The 16,970-nt window shown below is 34.4% G+C and overlaps 2 protein-coding genes across 2 annotated transcripts; one reads left to right on the top strand and one right to left on the bottom strand.

Moving 5' to 3' along the window:
* Positions 1–3,996: 3,996 nt before the first annotated feature.
* Positions 3,997–6,178, bottom strand: LOC133876521 (uncharacterized). Its single transcript, XM_062314807.1, has 2 exons — positions 6,027–6,178; positions 3,997–5,727 (listed from the first exon to the last, which is right to left on the bottom strand). Exons 1-2 carry the CDS (start codon positions 6,126–6,128, stop codon positions 4,150–4,152), a joined length of 1,680 nt encoding a protein of 559 aa, XP_062170791.1. The 5' UTR covers positions 6,129–6,178; the 3' UTR covers positions 3,997–4,149.
* Positions 6,179–10,094: 3,916 nt separating this feature from the next.
* LOC133875832 (uncharacterized protein At5g01610-like) lies at positions 10,095–14,027 on the top strand. The gene is made up of 3 exons (XM_062314074.1): positions 10,095–10,333; positions 12,371–12,425; positions 13,516–14,027. The coding sequence occupies exons 1-3, from the start codon at positions 10,247–10,249 to the stop codon at positions 13,893–13,895; spliced, it is 522 nt and encodes a 173-aa protein (XP_062170058.1). The 5' UTR covers positions 10,095–10,246; the 3' UTR covers positions 13,896–14,027.
* Positions 14,028–16,970: the final 2,943 nt, after the last annotated feature.

The following is a 16,970-nucleotide window of genomic DNA, read 5'->3' as shown; positions in this document are numbered from 1 at the left end:
GTTGTAGCCTTATGAAAAAAAGAAAAAAGAAAAAAGATTAATCTAATTAGGTAGTAATAGTGAGCCTAACCCGAGCCTTAAACCAAAACCGCAACCGCCGGATTGTGGCCCATTGTAATGAAACCCTGTTCAGAGCGAGCGACGTGATTCACGTGTTTAGATTTGGTGCCGTCCCTAATTAAAAATCGTCTCTGGTCAAATTTGTTGTTATTGGGTAAGCATGTACGACCTTCTACATCCTACCCACGTGTACCAATTTAGAATATCATGCTTTTTTTATTTTTTTTATTTCTTCTCTTTTGGCCTGCAGACCATTTTGGTCTTCCAAATTAATTCTTAATTCCCACTAATGGAACACATTTATGATTTACGTGAAATTTTCAAATAATTAAATCAATCGTGGACCAAAATTTTATTTGTTATGAGTTTACGTGTGACTGTTGTGTTTATATTGATAAAAAAATGAGTACATTAATGTATTTTTAGATTAATAGAGGGTGTCTAAATATGTATATTAATGTATATTTAGTATACTCTTTTTAGGTTTTTTTTCTCAATTTAAGAAATTAAATTATTTTTTTACTTCTCTATTTAAATGTATTATACAATAGTTTCTTTTATCATTTCTCTATACTATTAAAATATTCTTTAAGCAAAATAATAGGGGAGAGAGAGAAGAAGAAAGATAAATCATTTAAATTTTATTTTAAAAAATGTTAGAGGAATGAGAGATGAAAGAGAAAGTTTTTTATATTAAAATAATGTTAAAGGATACAATTTTTGGTTTTATCGGTGTTTCCTTAGAAAATTCACAACAGCTTCCCTTTGATTTTCCTAAATTTAAGAAACAAAACTATTATTTTATTCTCTATCCAAATACACTCCACAATAGCTTTTCTTATCTTTCCCAAGAGAAATGATAGACTGTCCGTCATTTAATAATTAAAAAATATATTTTATTTTTTTTTTTATGCATTTTTTCTTTTTTTAATAAAATATATTTTTTAATTATTAAATGACGAATAGGGGACGGTCAAACGTCCCCTGTCTATCATTTCTCCTTTCCCTATATTAATTAAATATTCTTTCTTTTACAAATATAAGTTCCTATCTACCCTCACATTTTTCACAAAATTCCAACACAATTCTCAATGAAAAGAAAAAGAGATGAGAAATGAAAGAGTAAAGAAGAATGCTCTTAGTTTATGGAGCAACAAGAGAATCTGATTCAATGGGTTTTTTTTAAGACATTTTTCTATATGTATGGAAGGGAATGGAATTCAAGAAAACTGATGCTAGTACTCTTAGGTAATTCTCTCGCTAACAATTGGTATTACAAGTATGGTTCAACTTCTGCTTCAACGAGTGTCTTGATCTTTGACGTGTTTGGTTTGGCTTCGGTAAAAAGCACTCTCGAAGAAAAGTTGCTTCTGGTAGCCCACAATTGATATAACTTTTGTACCTGGGACACTCTTAAATTTGTGAAACGACTCACACGTGACAAGGAGTTGGGTCAAAATAGTAACCCTAGAAACTATTTTTTTTCTTTTTATCCTCTTATATATATATGGTTGAACTTTCTCACAACCATTAATGGTTGTGAGAAAGTGGAAGCAATGCAGGATCGAGTTGGCATGGGAAGACTTTGAACTTTGGTAATCTCGTAAAGTAACGTAGGGGATACTACTTCATCTTTCTTCTCCAGCAAACGTATGCCATGCTGCGTTCTGCCATTGTCGGAGCATTTGACTCGCAAACACTTTTTCTTTTTTTTAATGGGTGTCTCTTACGCAATTGCTTCTCAAATTGGATGGTGGGCGTGACTAACTTTAACCAAACCAAAAGTTTTCACAATCTGTGCTTCCTGCTCTTCAAATCACGAGCATGGGTAAGAAAATGGATCCCCCAACTGTAAAGGATTTGGTCAAGCCTAAGCGTGTTCATAAATTTTATGAGAAAAGAGAAAAATTGGAAATTTCAAAATGAATGTGTTGGGGGAAATTATCATCCCTTAGGCTAAATGGGCCCATACTTCAACCAGGGCCCAATTGATTCGACTGACTCATCTAAACTCGCTTAGCCATTAGGGTCTAATAGAATCCTCTAACACCTTGAGGGCTATATCCGGAATACATGGGATAAGATACATTATTTAAATTATACTATACGAATTAAGAATAAGTGTCCTACTCGAATTGAACTGCAAGAAGATCTGTCCAAATCCCACACAATCTAGGAAACAGACTCCTAATAGAAGTGCATCAGAGCACTCAAGTAGTATCAGAACGATGTGCCTATAACTAGGCTGCTATCCCAAATACAAAGATATACTCAAAACCCGATTCTCAATATTCTCTAAAAATTATTCATTGACTCAGCCATCGAAGAGGAGTTGTCGGGACACCTCCCTTCTAATGCATTGTTTGTTTTTCTTTGTAGATTTTAAAGAACAAAGGCTCATCGAAGATCCACTAGACACCATAATGAAATCTGATCTAACGGAATGTAAATTGATTTGCCCTTCATGCTTCAGTTGCCATGGTACACATTAGAGATGAAATCCGATATTCTTGGATACGATCTTTTTATTCTTCCACTTGTTCAATGGGCCAAGCATATCTGCTTAACAAATACTTGCCAATCACCTGGCCTGCACCTGGCCTGGAGACAGGCCCATCATCCACTATTTGCATTAATTACTACTCCATGTATCATCGGTTACTTAAAAATGAGATTAGAATCCTTCATAATTTTAAAGAAATTTTAGATTTTCAAATTGCGTGAATTTAAACCATTTTTTATATTAAACGGTGTAAAAAATGCTACTTATTAAAAATATAACATGTTACCGAGGCAACCAAAAGAATTTTCATTCCAACAAGTTTTTTTTTTATTTTTGAAGATACGTTTCTTCTTTACTAAACTAAAAGACAGTTTTTTGCTCAAAACTTTTGTATAACATAAAGTGTAAGAACCTGATAAAAATATACTCAATTCTCATTAGTAACATATTACATTTTTAATATGTATGTCGTTCGATGCATGAAATGACTTAAATTCATATAATTTGAGAATCTAAAATTTTAAAAAAATTGTAGGGGATCCTGACCCTTAAAAATGAGGGGTGAAATTGTTATTTCACTCTTTTTGGACAATTTTGCCCTTATTTTTAAGAAACTGCCTCCTCCCTAGTTTAGAAGAACTAGACTTGATTTCGTGTATTATGTAGTTTAAAATTGAAGAGAAACCAGTTAGTTAAAAAAGCTTTGACAAAATTTTCTTTTCACCTTTTTTTTTTAACACTTTTGCCCTTCCTTTTTAAAGAACCGGCTCGTCTCCTGTTCATTTGAATTGAAGAGGACTCGATTTCCGGTTTCTAATCTGAGCCCAACTTCAAAATGCATTGAACCTTACGAGACTAAACTCTGCCATAGATGTCCTGCCCTTTAAAACTTTAAGAGCACTCACAAACAGCTATTTTGTCTGGCCTTATAACAAAAAACAAAAATAAAAAATTCTCAAAAAACTTTACATCCAGCTAGCCAAAATAGCTGAGAATTTGCTGTGGTACTGAGCACTGTAGCTGAGGAAATTAGCTAAGTTTTCTTATCATAAATCCACCTTAGGGAGCTCGCTTGCCAGATATAGGTTTCTTATCATGTACTCATCTGAAAATCGTCAAGGCAATATACCCCATTCTTTGATCACAGTAACTTTTGGTTTCTATACAGTAATACAGAACTAGGCAGATCAAACAAGTAGGCCATTCTGGGTCATTCATAGCTAGTAACAACTTTCTTGGAGAACTAATGCCAGAAATACTCTTAGCAAGTGGGCAAAAAATAATCACTAGAAATCAGAATAAAGGCTATTCCTCATATAAGAACGAGTCTGTAGGGAAGGGTTTGTTTTGCATCAAGGGGCTGAGATTTGACATATAATAATTTACAGATTCACTTTGGTTGTTTAGTTGGAATTCCTAACTTCGTATGGACATACTTCAGCAGAGATTACTGCACCATGAATGGAGAATTAAATAAAACTTTAGTCATTGATAAAGATCACCACAGAGAATCAATCTTGGTCCTGGAAACAGTTTCCATGTTTGAGATATATATTAATCGAACTAAACTTTCACAGAAAGTCCTATCACTTGAATTTCATGTTGAGAACCTTACCCAAAGGTTGATATATTGTAGGTTGCTTGTCAAATGGAGGAGAGTTAAATTCCCTAGGAGCAGATTCCTCGCGGAGTGCAGCTATAGCAGCCTTTCTCCGTTGCTGCTTCTGTCGAGACCTCCTTAAATGATCCTCAACTCCAGCTTTAGCTTTCTCAGCTAGTTCAGCTCTGCTCACAGCCTGTTCTGCCCGATTCCTGAACTCCCCAACTTTCACCATTGCAAGTTCTAACTCTTTCTTTAAATTTTCCAATTCATGGTTATTTTCAAGCTTGGTTAACTGACCAGCATCTTCCCCTGGTGCTACATGATCAATGTGATCCGCTTTCTCAGCCTTTCTAATTAGGGACTCATATTCTTTCAATGAAATTTTTATATGCCCATCATCCCCATCTCTCTTCTCTTCATCTTCTGTTTTCAACTCATCAGTTTCTGAAGCTTCTACTTCTTCGAAAGAGTTTTCAGTTTCTTCAGCTACCTTGTCTTCTCCTCGCTTTAACCTTTGAGTCTCCTTCTTTGCTTCCTGTGCTTCTACAGCTAGCTGCCGAACTGCAAGATATAGCCCAGATTTAACACTATTGGCTCTTGCTTCGGCTGCCTCTGCTGCTGCAATTTTGGACTTCCCTTTATGAAGCTCGGCTTTCAGCAGTGCCACCTCAATTTGTGCTTCAGTGTCTCTTCCCCAAATCGCATCCATCTCCTTTTTTACCTTCTCTACCTCTTCCTTTGAACTATTAAGCTCTACTTTTAACTGATTCAGTTCCAGTTCTAATGCCTCAATGTAAACTGATTGATCCAAGTTCTTTCTCTCATTTACTTCCAAATCTATTCGAAGCTGATTCAAACTGTTTTTGGCATCGGAAGCAGATTTCTCAGATGAACAAAGTAGGTCGTTTGCTTGCTTAAGTTCCAACTGAAGTATATCGCTAAATACAGACTTGTCCATGAGCTGATTTTCCAATTCCTGTACCATTTGAATCTGCTTTCTCATATCTTCCAACTGCATTTGTGCTTGAACTGCCGCTGCTGTAGCTAACTCCATCTCAGCATCTTTCTCAGACAATAGTGCAAGCTTTTCTTTCTCTGCTTCAACAGCAGCAAGTCTTGACTTAACAAAAGCTTCACTCAGCTCTGAGACACGTCTTAGAAGCTCTTCTGTCCTCTCCTTTTCCATGTCGGCAGCAGCTTCCATCAATTCTGCTTGTGTCATGGCCTTGAGGTTAGAATCTCTGGCAATAGCAAGTTCTGATTCCATGCTAAGCAGTTCTCTTTGTGCGGCCTTCAACTCACTCAGAACATGTGTAAGTTGCTCTCGTATCTTTGTAGTTTCCAGTAGTTGATCACCCATCTCCTTCATCTTGGAATCAAGTTGTCGTATTTGAGTTTTAGCCTCTCTACATTCATCAATAAACATATCTCTCTCAGTCTCTGCGTTCTTCAGCAGGTTGGAATGTTCATCAGCTCTTTTCTGGTAGTGCTCGAGCTTAAGAAGGGCTTGCTTGCAAGCAGCATCCCTGGCTTCCAGTTGCACTTTGTATTTTGCCAAATCCTTTAATAAGAACAAACCAAACAAGGGAAGTCATGACAAATCTCAGGCATGGAATTAATTAGTTCAGGACTCAGTTCTACCAGAAAAATGAGTTTAATTAATGCAGTTCAATCGTATCTCACAATTTACATTCCAATATGTACTAATGCAATAAAAAAATGGTGGTTTGATGCGGTTCAATCGTATCTTAGAATTATCCCTTATCCCAAAAGTTTAAGCTGATGTAACGTTTATTCTGACACGTTGTTCAGCACCCAATACAATCAACTATTTTATAATTCTGAACATTTAGTACTTACATTGCTGCTGGTAGGGCTGGCTTTCCTCTGATCACCTTTCTCACCAAACAAGGAGAGAGCAACTTGTACTGGTTCAATTGGTTTGGTATCAACCTCACCCATAATAACAATATTTAGCAAACAAATTGTGCCCTCATAAACTCCAAAAAGAGCGATCTGCAATGGATGTAAATCACAAATAGTAAGCTTTCATCAAAGGGGCTTCTATTGAAGCAAATGATCGAATAAAAGGGGTGTCTAGCAATATCCTCCGAGTAGAGTATAGATAATTCTCTACGTGAACAAACAGAGTAGAAAAAATCGTTTCAGATCTCATAAAAGACATTAACGGAAGTTTTCAAAAATCAACAAGCTTGAGAGAAGTTTGGAATTATGCAAATCAAACTATCAAGATAATACCAAAAATAGCAGTAAAGTAACATAAACTACATAAAATTAAACCTCAGAACCATACCAATTTCTCTTATTTTCCCAGTTTTGGGAAAATGAAGAGAGGAAGCAGAGAAAATTTTGGTAGGGAGAAGCTTCATAGTTTCCTGAAACTCTTTCATAATTTATGTTTTGGTTGTTTGTTTGGAGGAATCGAGGTGGTGGGTTTTGTCAGAATCGAAGAGTCCAGGGTTTGAAGGTAAAGATCGATGGGGCTATACCTTGAAGCGATCGACAGCATTTTAATGCTACTACTTCTGGTTCTTATGGCTTCCATGGAAACGTTTTGTTTTGTTTTGTTTCCCAGCAACGGTATGTTTTTTCGCGGGCTTTCTGTGAAGTTTGTTGGTCCAAAGCGAGATATTTGTCGCCTTGCAATTTCCCTTTCAATTTTCAAGCAACATGGTCGTCTTAATAGAAGCAACTAGTAGTGCGGAATGGTCGTCTTAACAAATTAAGCCGCCTCAACAACTGAATTAAAATTGCACGTTGCCCGCCTATCCTTAAGGGATGGCCGGCCTCCAATGCCACCACGTGTTTCATACTTAACATCGATATTAAAATATTAATTATATATTTAAATATATTTTTATCAGTTTATTGTTGAAATAATTAATTGATCAAAGTTACAAAGTGTCTATTTTTCGTTAATAAAGAGGTATTTTCATGGGTTTGCCTTAGTATCGTATTCATACTATCGTATTAAATAATTTGGGTCGTTTGTTTTCTGTTCATATAATGCATACAGCTTTAGTTGCTGGTTGGGTCGGTTCGATGGCTCTATATGAATTAACAGTTTTTGATCTTTCTAACCCTATTCTTGATCCAATGCGGAGACAAGGTATGAATTTAAACCTTAATTTATATTAATTAAATAATTAATTTTATTATTGTTTAGTTCCCGAAATATAAGATTAGTCAATTTCAACTTTAAATTCCTCTTTCACAGTCTACCACTTTGGTAGCTGCTTCAAGATAGGATTTTCCTGTCTTTGTGGATGGAATTTCTTCAATTTTATTCACTGCCATCGCCTACGGGCTCAGTTGTAATCTCGAGTGGAAGCTCCTTTGCTGTTTGTTCATGTTTATTTCGAGGCTTTTGCCTTATTGTATCCCCTTCTGGGGTTTTATTCATCAATGGAGTTCTGGAGCTTTGTTCAAAAAAAGAAAAATGGAGGCATTACCCAAAAAAAAAAATAATAAAGAAATAAAACAACAAATATATCATTTACTACTGAAGCAAATTCTTGGGAATTAGCGACGAGGTTCTTGCAAATTGTGAGAAATAATGTATGTACTTGGAATGCGTGCCCCCTTTTAATTAGAGAGGCTTAGTGGAAATAATTTAGGGTGCGTTTGCGATTGTAATTTTGTAGACAATAAGTGCGATTTTAAACTAAATTATAGAACATAAATCATTTGGAAACTACGTTTTTAAAGCTTTTTCAAATCGCAGGTGAGATGGTGCTTTTTTTAAAACGCAAAATTTTAAAGTTTAATTTGTGATTTTAAATGCCAAATTGCGATTTTGTCAAGCTTAACTGCGTTTTTAAAAATTACTTTTTTCAAATCATACATTTTAAAATCGTGATTTTAAATCGCTTTTTTTAAAATCGCAAACCCAAACGAACTTTCAATATAATATTCACAATTTCCAGACAAAGCCCGACTTAAGAGGAGTATGAAGTATAAGACCACAAACACAATGTGTGCTTTCGGATCAGAAAAAAGATAATTAAATTATAACTTTCTTTGTCATTGTAGCTTTTGAATGCCAAATTGATCTATATAGTTTTCAAAAAGCTTCTCATTTTGGTATTTTTCTCTTTAGTTAGTCACTTGAATGACAGAATTGATTTTTTTTTTTTTTCAATAATATAACACTATTTCGAAACTGAAAAACCTAATTAATTATTTCTTCTTCTTTTTTCCCTTTTAAAAAAAAATAAAATTATTGGGTCAACTATCAAATACAAATTTAAGTTTTCTTTTTCTCGTTTAAAGCATATTATTTAGAGAGGACATGTTTAAGAGGCAAAATTGCTAATTTGTGTTGGTTTACAGTTCAGTGATGATCCATAGTCACGTGCCTTGCATGCATTGTTAGGATGGTTAGATCTAATAACAATCTTAAACAACATGGATTGTTCATCATATAGAGGGAGAATATTTAATTTAATTTAATTTTTTTCCTACCCAATAACAAGGAGATTAGGTAAAGGGAGAAATGATACTATCAAAGCTGAATATGAGAGAACGATTCAAAAGCAAAACTCACAAAAATATCTCATCCAGGCAATTACTTAATTGTTGGGTTCAACCGACGTGACATGGTGATGGTGAAGGACTGCCATTTATTTTGTGTTCAACCGGAGATGATGAAGGGCTGCCATTTGTTTTCTTTCTTCTTCTTTTCTCTCTCTCTCTTCTTTCTTCTTTTTTTCAACCGATGTGACATGGTGATGGTGATGTTGGTATGTTGTGAACTGTTAGATGTAAATCATGGTTAGGATTTAACAATTTGAGAATTTCAAATTTAGAAGAAATTTGAAGGGATCCTCATCTCGGTGTATATGATTTCAAATTATTTAATTTTTTTTAAAGTACATGTCAACATTAACTTCATATACATCGTCATATTGATCGATGTGACATGAATGTAATAAATGAGTATAAAAAGAAATTACCCTGTTAAGAATAGAAAAATAAAATCTACACTTAAAAAGATGCATTGGATGATCACATGGTTCACATGTTTTTTCAACGAGGAGGAAAATAATGCTGAGTTTTCGAGCTGGCCATGAACAATTGAACATGAACATGATCCATTCTAAGATCTAGCTTTGTTTGTCTATTCTAAGATCTATTGTGAAATAAAAGAAGGCATAAATTCTGTTTAAATCATTATAGAAGAACCCTTTTCTTTAACATGAAGGCTGAAGCACTTTATCAGGTAAGTTTTCCATTATTATATATATATATATATATATTAGGAGATAGAATGTCATTATTGAAGTTAGGAGTATTGTTCTTGAGCTGTCCTTGTCTGCCTTGTCTTACAAAATAATTAAACCTCATCACTGCCTTATTTGTGATTTGTCTTTTAAGCATCAAAACAACCCCATGCCCAACTCAACATAAATTAATAAATTATTGGAATCAAAATGTTATGTATTATATTTTTTATCCAATAATTATTTTACAATATTAATGTGACAAGACTGGTGAGTAGCATTGTAGTATAGTTGTGAAATAAAAGCATAATTTTTTAGCATTAATATTATTGGAAATTATTTATTTCCACGCTTTTTAAACTCTTACATGAAAAGCAATTTCATTTTGCTTGCCCTTCTTTGTGATGAAAACATTCTTATATATGTTTCGAGGTTTAATAATGTTTATATATATATATATATATATATATATATATATATATATATATATATATATATATATATATATATATATATATAAAACTTGAAATTAAATATAAACTCTTAAAAAGACTGGAACATAAAAAAAAAAAAAAAAAAAAAATCATTTTTACTACTTTTTCTATACTACAGCTCTCGCAACTAAGCAAGAAAAGACAACAAAAACAACGTCGTTTTCGACTGTTATATTCAAATTTACCTCCTCTTTGTTGTGTGTGTGTGACAGAGAGAGTGAGAGATTTTGTTGAAGGAACTTCTTGTTGTTCTTCTTTTCTCATTGTGAGACTGAGAGGAAGGGAGTGAGAAGTGAGGACTGAGAAGAGAGGAGGGAGAGTGTGGGTGACTTGGGAGAAGCAAATGGAGAAAGCTCTGACAAAAGTTGGGAGCTTTTGGATTTCCAAGAAAGCCAAGGAGGAGATCTCCAACATCACTGAAGACCTCTCTGTACGTTCCTCTTTCTCCGACTCTGTCTTTTCATTCTTCTTTCTTCTGCTGTTTCAACATTCACTCTTGCATTCTTCTCAAATTTTCTCTTCTTGGCTGGTTTGTGACCTTTATTTGCATAATGCTTCTTGATACAACGGTACCCACTTGATAATTTTCAAGATCTCGCATAGTTTTGTTAAATTGAAGAGAAAGCAAGCAAAATTGTACAAGTTTTTCGTAAGGGGATTGAAGAGGTTCATGGACTCTGTGCTTTTCTTTTAATATTTTTGGTATTAAGCTGGACTTTGATTTTCTGCTGGTGCCTGTACTTCGAAGTTGAACTTTGGTTTTATGGGGGACTACCCATGTGAAAAAAATAAAAAAATAAAAAATTCCTAGTTAATTCTCTTGAATGTGTTGTTAGATATTCGAAATGTAATAATTTTTGGAAATTGAAAAGCATTCCAAAAGGCGGATCTTGATGTAAATGGAAATGGCTTGCCACATTTCATTTTCTTTAATTTCATTCATATCCTCATGCTTCTTTTTTTCCCTTTTCTTGGGGCTGTGTATTTCTATTTGGTTTTAGCTTTTTTTTCTTCTTTGTAAAATTTGTCCAAATTGTCTATCAATAATTTGGTTGAAAGTTAAGCAAGAGATTACTTTCCCAGTAATTAGATTGATAAATGTGTATCAACTTTGTTTGTGCAGCATGCCTGATGATCTCAATGTTTATGCTTTATTCATCTTCTTGGTTTTCTCTCTCTCTCTCTTCTATTTTTAGTTGTACATATGATTTTCAACCTGGTTGTGAATTCTATCAATGCGGCAACCCGATTAGCTTTGACCCATCTAACCATCCTTTTAAGATTGGCGTAATTTGGACATCATAGAGGTGGGGTTGGGTGGAGGGGAGAGCTGGGGATTTTGTTGTAGGAGATGATGCTAAAGTGTAATCCACATTAATAGTCCTATATGTTCTTGGATATGTCTTCTTGGTAAAATTAGAGGTTTGAAGGTGTAATGGAGTTCTACCATCTTGTGCATGTAATTACATCACAGAACTACATAATAACTTAAAAGATTTATAAAACCATTCAGTCGCAAAACAAAACTCAATATAAAACACATTCGATGCTAGGAGGTCTTCATTAATTAATATCTATGATTATATTTTTGGGAGAGAAACGTCTACTTATCATTATCTGTTTTTATTTTTTAAAAATGAATCTTGTAATAATATTAGAATGATATTGTTAAATTTACTGTGAAGTGTATAAACTAGGAGACTAACTTCTGGCCTCTAATTCAGTTTTTTTTTTTTTTTTAATTGAAAGACTTGCTGTAGACAGTAAAGAAGGCGTTAATTCTTTTGAAATTTTATATATGGAAAGTAAACCAATACAACATTGGAGGCTTCTTTCACCTCTTCCTTGTAATTTGCAGCCAAAGCAACACATTATGGTTCCATGTGAGAGGTTCAAAATGACGTTATCATCACCATGTGCATTTGCTTCCTTGCAGCAATCATATTAACATGTCTTATGCTTCTTTTAATACACATCTACCTAAAGTTCTCAAGTATTTAACCTTTGCATCATGAAATCATTGTGCATAAATATTTTCAGCATCATGGTTTGCTTGCACATAAAGTTTCTATAGCTCGTTTCTATAGACATTTTGGTCCATTTTCTGTATCATGATTGAGTATGTAAAGCTTTTTATAGTAGTAGTCATCTCTATACATGTTGGCAAAGTATTATGTTTGTTTGACAGTACAGAACTTTTATGATGCAAATGAACCAGAATATTCTAAATAATAGGTGAGCTAAAACTGCAGAAATCATCAGGCGGTAGCATCTTCATTGAAGGAATAAAACCTACCATCAGATTCAGCATCTAATTTTAAACATGATCATAATAAAAATGAAAGCAGATGACATTTTTTATGCTAAATGTTTGATAATGTGGTATATACTTGTAGATAACTCCTATTTCAACTTTTTAACTATATCTTTCTTTTTTCTTTTGTTTTTTTGGTTTCCATGATTCCAGTCTCTTTCAAATACGGTTGAAGAGAAGGCAAAATGGATATTCAACAAACTGAAAGGTAGGGAGCCTTTTTTATTTTTTTAAACATGAATATGCTTATTTCAGTTTAAGTAATCACAATTCACAAGGCCATGACCATGGTGCTATTCCTTCTCGACTTTCTTGGGATTCCTTTCATATACAGATTACTATGTATCTTTCCGAATAAGTCCTTTGAGTACTAATGTCCCTCATAGACTTTATACATTTTTACATTTGGTATAGATTTAGGATCTGTCTATCTTTACAAAAGGATTCAGGATGTGCATATCTTTACAAAAGGCTGGGCTATATAGCATGAGAGGAAAGAGACAAACGGTATTAAAAGGCCCTTTTTGACAAATAGTGGGTTTGAAGGTTCTAAAATTTTCTGATTATTTTTCTTTCCTCATCAAGCAAAGTTTGCCTCTCAGCTTGCTTTTCTTCTCTAATCCCATTTTCTCCTTTTTGTGCATATGCTCCTGAAACTCTTAAGTTGAGTGCACTTACACCAGAGCAGCTTTGGAACGACTTAATCGTAGGTGGCTGGCTTATCCAGCCCAAATGAGAAACACTACACACAACGACAAACTGGCTCATGCAGTCATGCAGGCAAGAGTTCCATCATTAAATGAAGTCACCTTAGGGTCTCTCAACTGAACATCATCCAGTGTCTAAACAGTATTACTGAATTCCTCCAGGCATTAAAAAAAATAAAAAAAAAAAATAAAGAAGAAGAAGAAGAAGTAATTTGGAGATCTTCACTTTTATGAGGGAATTTGATTTTTTGCATTTTTCCCACTAGTTATCATTCTTCCTCTTTGAAAACCCTTTAGAACGCTTGACTGGTTGCTGTTTGGCTCATTATGTGTCATTTGACTCCGGATTTATAACCATAATGAAATGAGGCATAGATACTTCTTGTTTACTGTCTGCTCCACAACTATTTCATGTATCTTGGTTGGTCTTTTCCACAGAGCACATATTTGAGGCTATCAAGGGCCAGCAATTTGGCAACAATTCCCTGAATAGACAACACTTTTATATCTTTTTGATGCCATATTTTATTAAAGATGTCTGCATCACAAGCATGTGTTCTCAGAAATTCATGAAGCTTAACCTTCTTACAGGTAAGCCATTGAAAGAGTTGCCAGATCTCCTCCGAGAGTACAACCTTCCTCCTGGGCTCTTCCCCCGGAACATAACATGTTATGAATTTGATCAATCAAAGTCCAAGCTCATAGTGTATTTTCCCTCCCCCTGTGAGGTGGGCTTCAAGGATTCATCCGTTGTAAGGTACGCAACTCGCGTTAAAGGGACATTATCAAGGGGAAAGCTCACTGGAATAGAAGGAATGAAAACAAAGATTCTGGTGTGGGTGAAGATCACCAGTGTGGCCGTCGAAAGCTACAAGTCTGACAAAGTGTGGTTCACAGCTGGTGTAAAGAAATCAAGGCCCAAAGATGCCTATGAAATGCCTAGCAATGCCATTAAAGTAGAAGAATTTTGATGTTGTTACTGTAAACTTTTGTACTGAAATATGTTGTGCATGACCTCATTCATTATCATTGTTACTCATACAAAAATGTTCCATATGTTGATAGCTTGAGAAAAATGAAGGTTAAGTGGCCAGTTCTGTGGAGTTCTATTGGTACATCATCATTTCTTATGCATGTTGTCTGCTGCATATTTGTATAACAATATCGTTTCTGATTTTACCAAAGGAATTGATTGAGTTGAACTTGTTCTTGGTCAGCTTGCATTTGTATTGTTCTATAAGCTCTTAAAACATGCAGCCTTTGGATTATGGGAATAAGTGACATGGAGAGGGGCCCTTTCACGGTTAAGGTTAAATTTCACATATTTAATGGTGTATATATTGTCACAGTAAATATATTACCACATTATGTATACCATTAAATATAACAAAATAAAATTTTGACTAGAAAATGATTTCCCTCCATTTCACTTGAAATGGTCGGGATCCTGATCTTAAATTATGTATGACAAGCATTAATTCATAGGGATTAGTATGAAAACTCATTTTCTCAGGACGCTGGGGTTGACCTAATATATTAGAGATTAAGGTAAGACCAAAAATATGAACTGCAGATTGGGCTTCTCTTGCATTCGTTTGTTAACTCAGGAGGGGCCTTAACTGACTTCTGGTTGCACTTGGGCTATATGCTCAAGAACCACACCAACAAAAAATAGTTTCTTCAAGAACCACACCATCATGTAATTAGAATTATATTAGCCACTAAGCAATTTGTTAACACCCTCTAATCATATGTTAACATGTGTTAAAAAAGTTGAAAAAGAATTATAGGCCTGCCATTTTTCATGTAAAAAATACTAAATAGGTCATAGGTTCAAGTCAAACGTTTGAGCAAAACTATACGTTATCTATTATTTGTTTATTATTTTATTGTATTCACGTTTATTTCACTAATATAGATGATGTGACGAAAATAAATTTTATTGAACTTAAAAAAATAAATAAATAAATAATTGATAGAGGATTTGATTTATTAAAAATCCAATATTCATAAAAATTACTCAAATAAAAACATCTACAATACATTGTTTTAAATGCAGTCGGAGATTTCTTCATGCATAACATTTTGCTTCGTGAGCAAAATCATACTTTTATTGCTCTTATTCCAAAAAAACTTAGAGCTTCTTCGGTTCACCAATTTCGCCCTATTAGTCTTTGTTATATTATTTGCAAGATTATATCAAAGTTGCTTACTAATAGGCTAAAGCCGCTTCTGAATAAAGTTATATATCCTTTCCAAACAGCTTTTGTTCCAAGTAGACTTATCCAAGATAATTCCATCTTGGCACATGAGATGCTTCACACCCTTAAGTAGAAGCGAGGTAGGGGTGGTCTTATGGCAATTAATATAGATATGGAGAAGGCTTTTGATAAAATGGAATGGCCCTTTCTTCTTGCTATCCTCAAGCAGTTGAGATTTTCATGACAAGTGGATTAATTGGATCTGTATCTGCATCTCCACCACCTCCTTCTCAATTCTGTTAAACAGCAGCTCCTTTAGACATTTCAAGCCCTCTTGGAGACAGAAGCAGGGCGATCCTCTATCGCCTTTCTTATTTATTATTGGAACTGAGGTAATTTCTCAAATGCTCCATAATAGTTTGCGCGGTTTTAAGATTTCCCGATCCTGTGAATCATTAAATCATCTACTGTTTGCGGATGATCTGGTGGTGTTTACCTCGACAACCTCTTCTAAAGCCTCTATTATCAAAAATTGCTTGGATAGATGCAGCTTCTGGTCTGATTAGTCGGTTAAATTTTCTAAATCAAGTATCTCTTTCAGTAAAAATATTGATGAAGCCACTAGAAATAACATTATTGCTATTCTTCCCTTTGCTGCAACTCCAGTTTCTGCAAAACATTTGGGTTTTCCTATGTTATTTGGCAGGTCTAAATATGACTCTTTTGTTGATGTTTTGTATAAAGTTGAAGTTTAAATTGAGGGATGGAGATCAAAAACACTTTCACAAGAAGGAAAATTAGTGCTGATAAAGGTAGTAGCTTCTACTATTCCATCTTACACTATGAGCACTTTCTTGCTTTCGGATAAATTTTGTTATAAATTGGATATTGCCTTCAAGAATTTATGGTAGGGTTTTCCTAAAGATAAAACCTGGAATTTGACTCTTAAGTCTTGGGCTTCTCTGTCTTCCTAAAGACCAAGACAGTATGTGTTTTTGCTTGATGAAAGATATTAATTTATCTCTTATTGCTAAATTGGGATATAAATTACTGTCTAATTATGATAGTCTGTGGGTTTCCTTTTTTAAAGCTAAATATATTAAATATGTGAATATTTTGTCTTGCCCTTTAGGATTCGGATCCTTTATTTGGAATGGTATAAAAGCAATTGTGCCCTTTCTTGCATCGGGTGCCTGCTATATGCCACATCTACTCAGTCAACTATCAGTTTAGACTTCTCCTTGGATTCCAATTGTTTTGAATTTTACTCCTGAGGCCAGGCATTCTTCTTTACCTGCTTTATATCCGCTTTTGATAGCGGATCCTATAAATCAGTCAACTAGTTCTTAGAATTTGGATATTTTGAATTTGTTGTTTCAACCTTATGCGGTTGCAGAGATTCTGAAGATTTGTCCTCGATTATCGGATGATTCTATCCTATGGACTCCATCTTCTTCAGGGAAGTTTTCCACTAAATCTATGCATCACCATATTACTTCCTTGAGGTAGATTTAGGTTTCACCCTTGCTTGCATCAACTTGGAAAGGTCTTTAGAAGCTCAAGATTCATCATCGTTTGAGGTTATTTCTCTGGAATTCAATTTGGAACATTTTGCCTACAAAGACTCGAATCTCGGCTTCTATTCTGAATTCTACGATGGATACTTCTTGTTCCTTGTATTCTTTCCCTACTGACTCTATGTTTCATTTATTTTCTCTTGTCCTATAGTAAGAGTGGTTTGGCGGAATTCGTTTTGGCCTTTGGACATTTTGGCTTTATGAATATCTTCAATGGTGCTATGGCTGTATATAATTCTGCACCCGGAGAAAGTAGGAATTCCTTTAT

The sequence above is a fragment of the Alnus glutinosa genome, chromosome 8 (assembly GCF_958979055.1).
Source record: "Alnus glutinosa chromosome 8, dhAlnGlut1.1, whole genome shotgun sequence".
NCBI classification, from domain to species: domain Eukaryota; kingdom Viridiplantae; phylum Streptophyta; class Magnoliopsida; order Fagales; family Betulaceae; genus Alnus; species Alnus glutinosa.
This window is presented reverse-complemented; position numbering and strand designations above follow the sequence as displayed.

What these genes read in the sequence shown, in the direction of transcription:
- LOC133876521 (XM_062314807.1), bottom strand. Translation starts at nt 6,128, where the DNA reads ATGGGTGAGGTTGATACCAAACCAATTGAACCAGTACAAGTTGCTCTC. An exon ending in CCAGCCCTACCAGCAGCAAT is followed by an intron (nt 5,728 to 6,026) that starts GTAAGTACTAAA and finishes TTCTTATTAAAG; the next exon opens with GATTTGGCAAAATACAAAGT.
- LOC133875832 (XM_062314074.1), top strand. Translation starts at nt 10,247, where the DNA reads ATGGAGAAAGCTCTGACAAAAGTTGGGAGCTTTTGGATTTCCAAGAAA. An exon ending in ACATCACTGAAGACCTCTCT is followed by an intron (nt 10,334 to 12,370) that starts GTACGTTCCTCT and finishes CCATGATTCCAG; the next exon opens with TCTCTTTCAAATACGGTTGA. An exon ending in GATATTCAACAAACTGAAAG is followed by an intron (nt 12,426 to 13,515) that starts GTAGGGAGCCTT and finishes ACCTTCTTACAG; the next exon opens with GTAAGCCATTGAAAGAGTTG.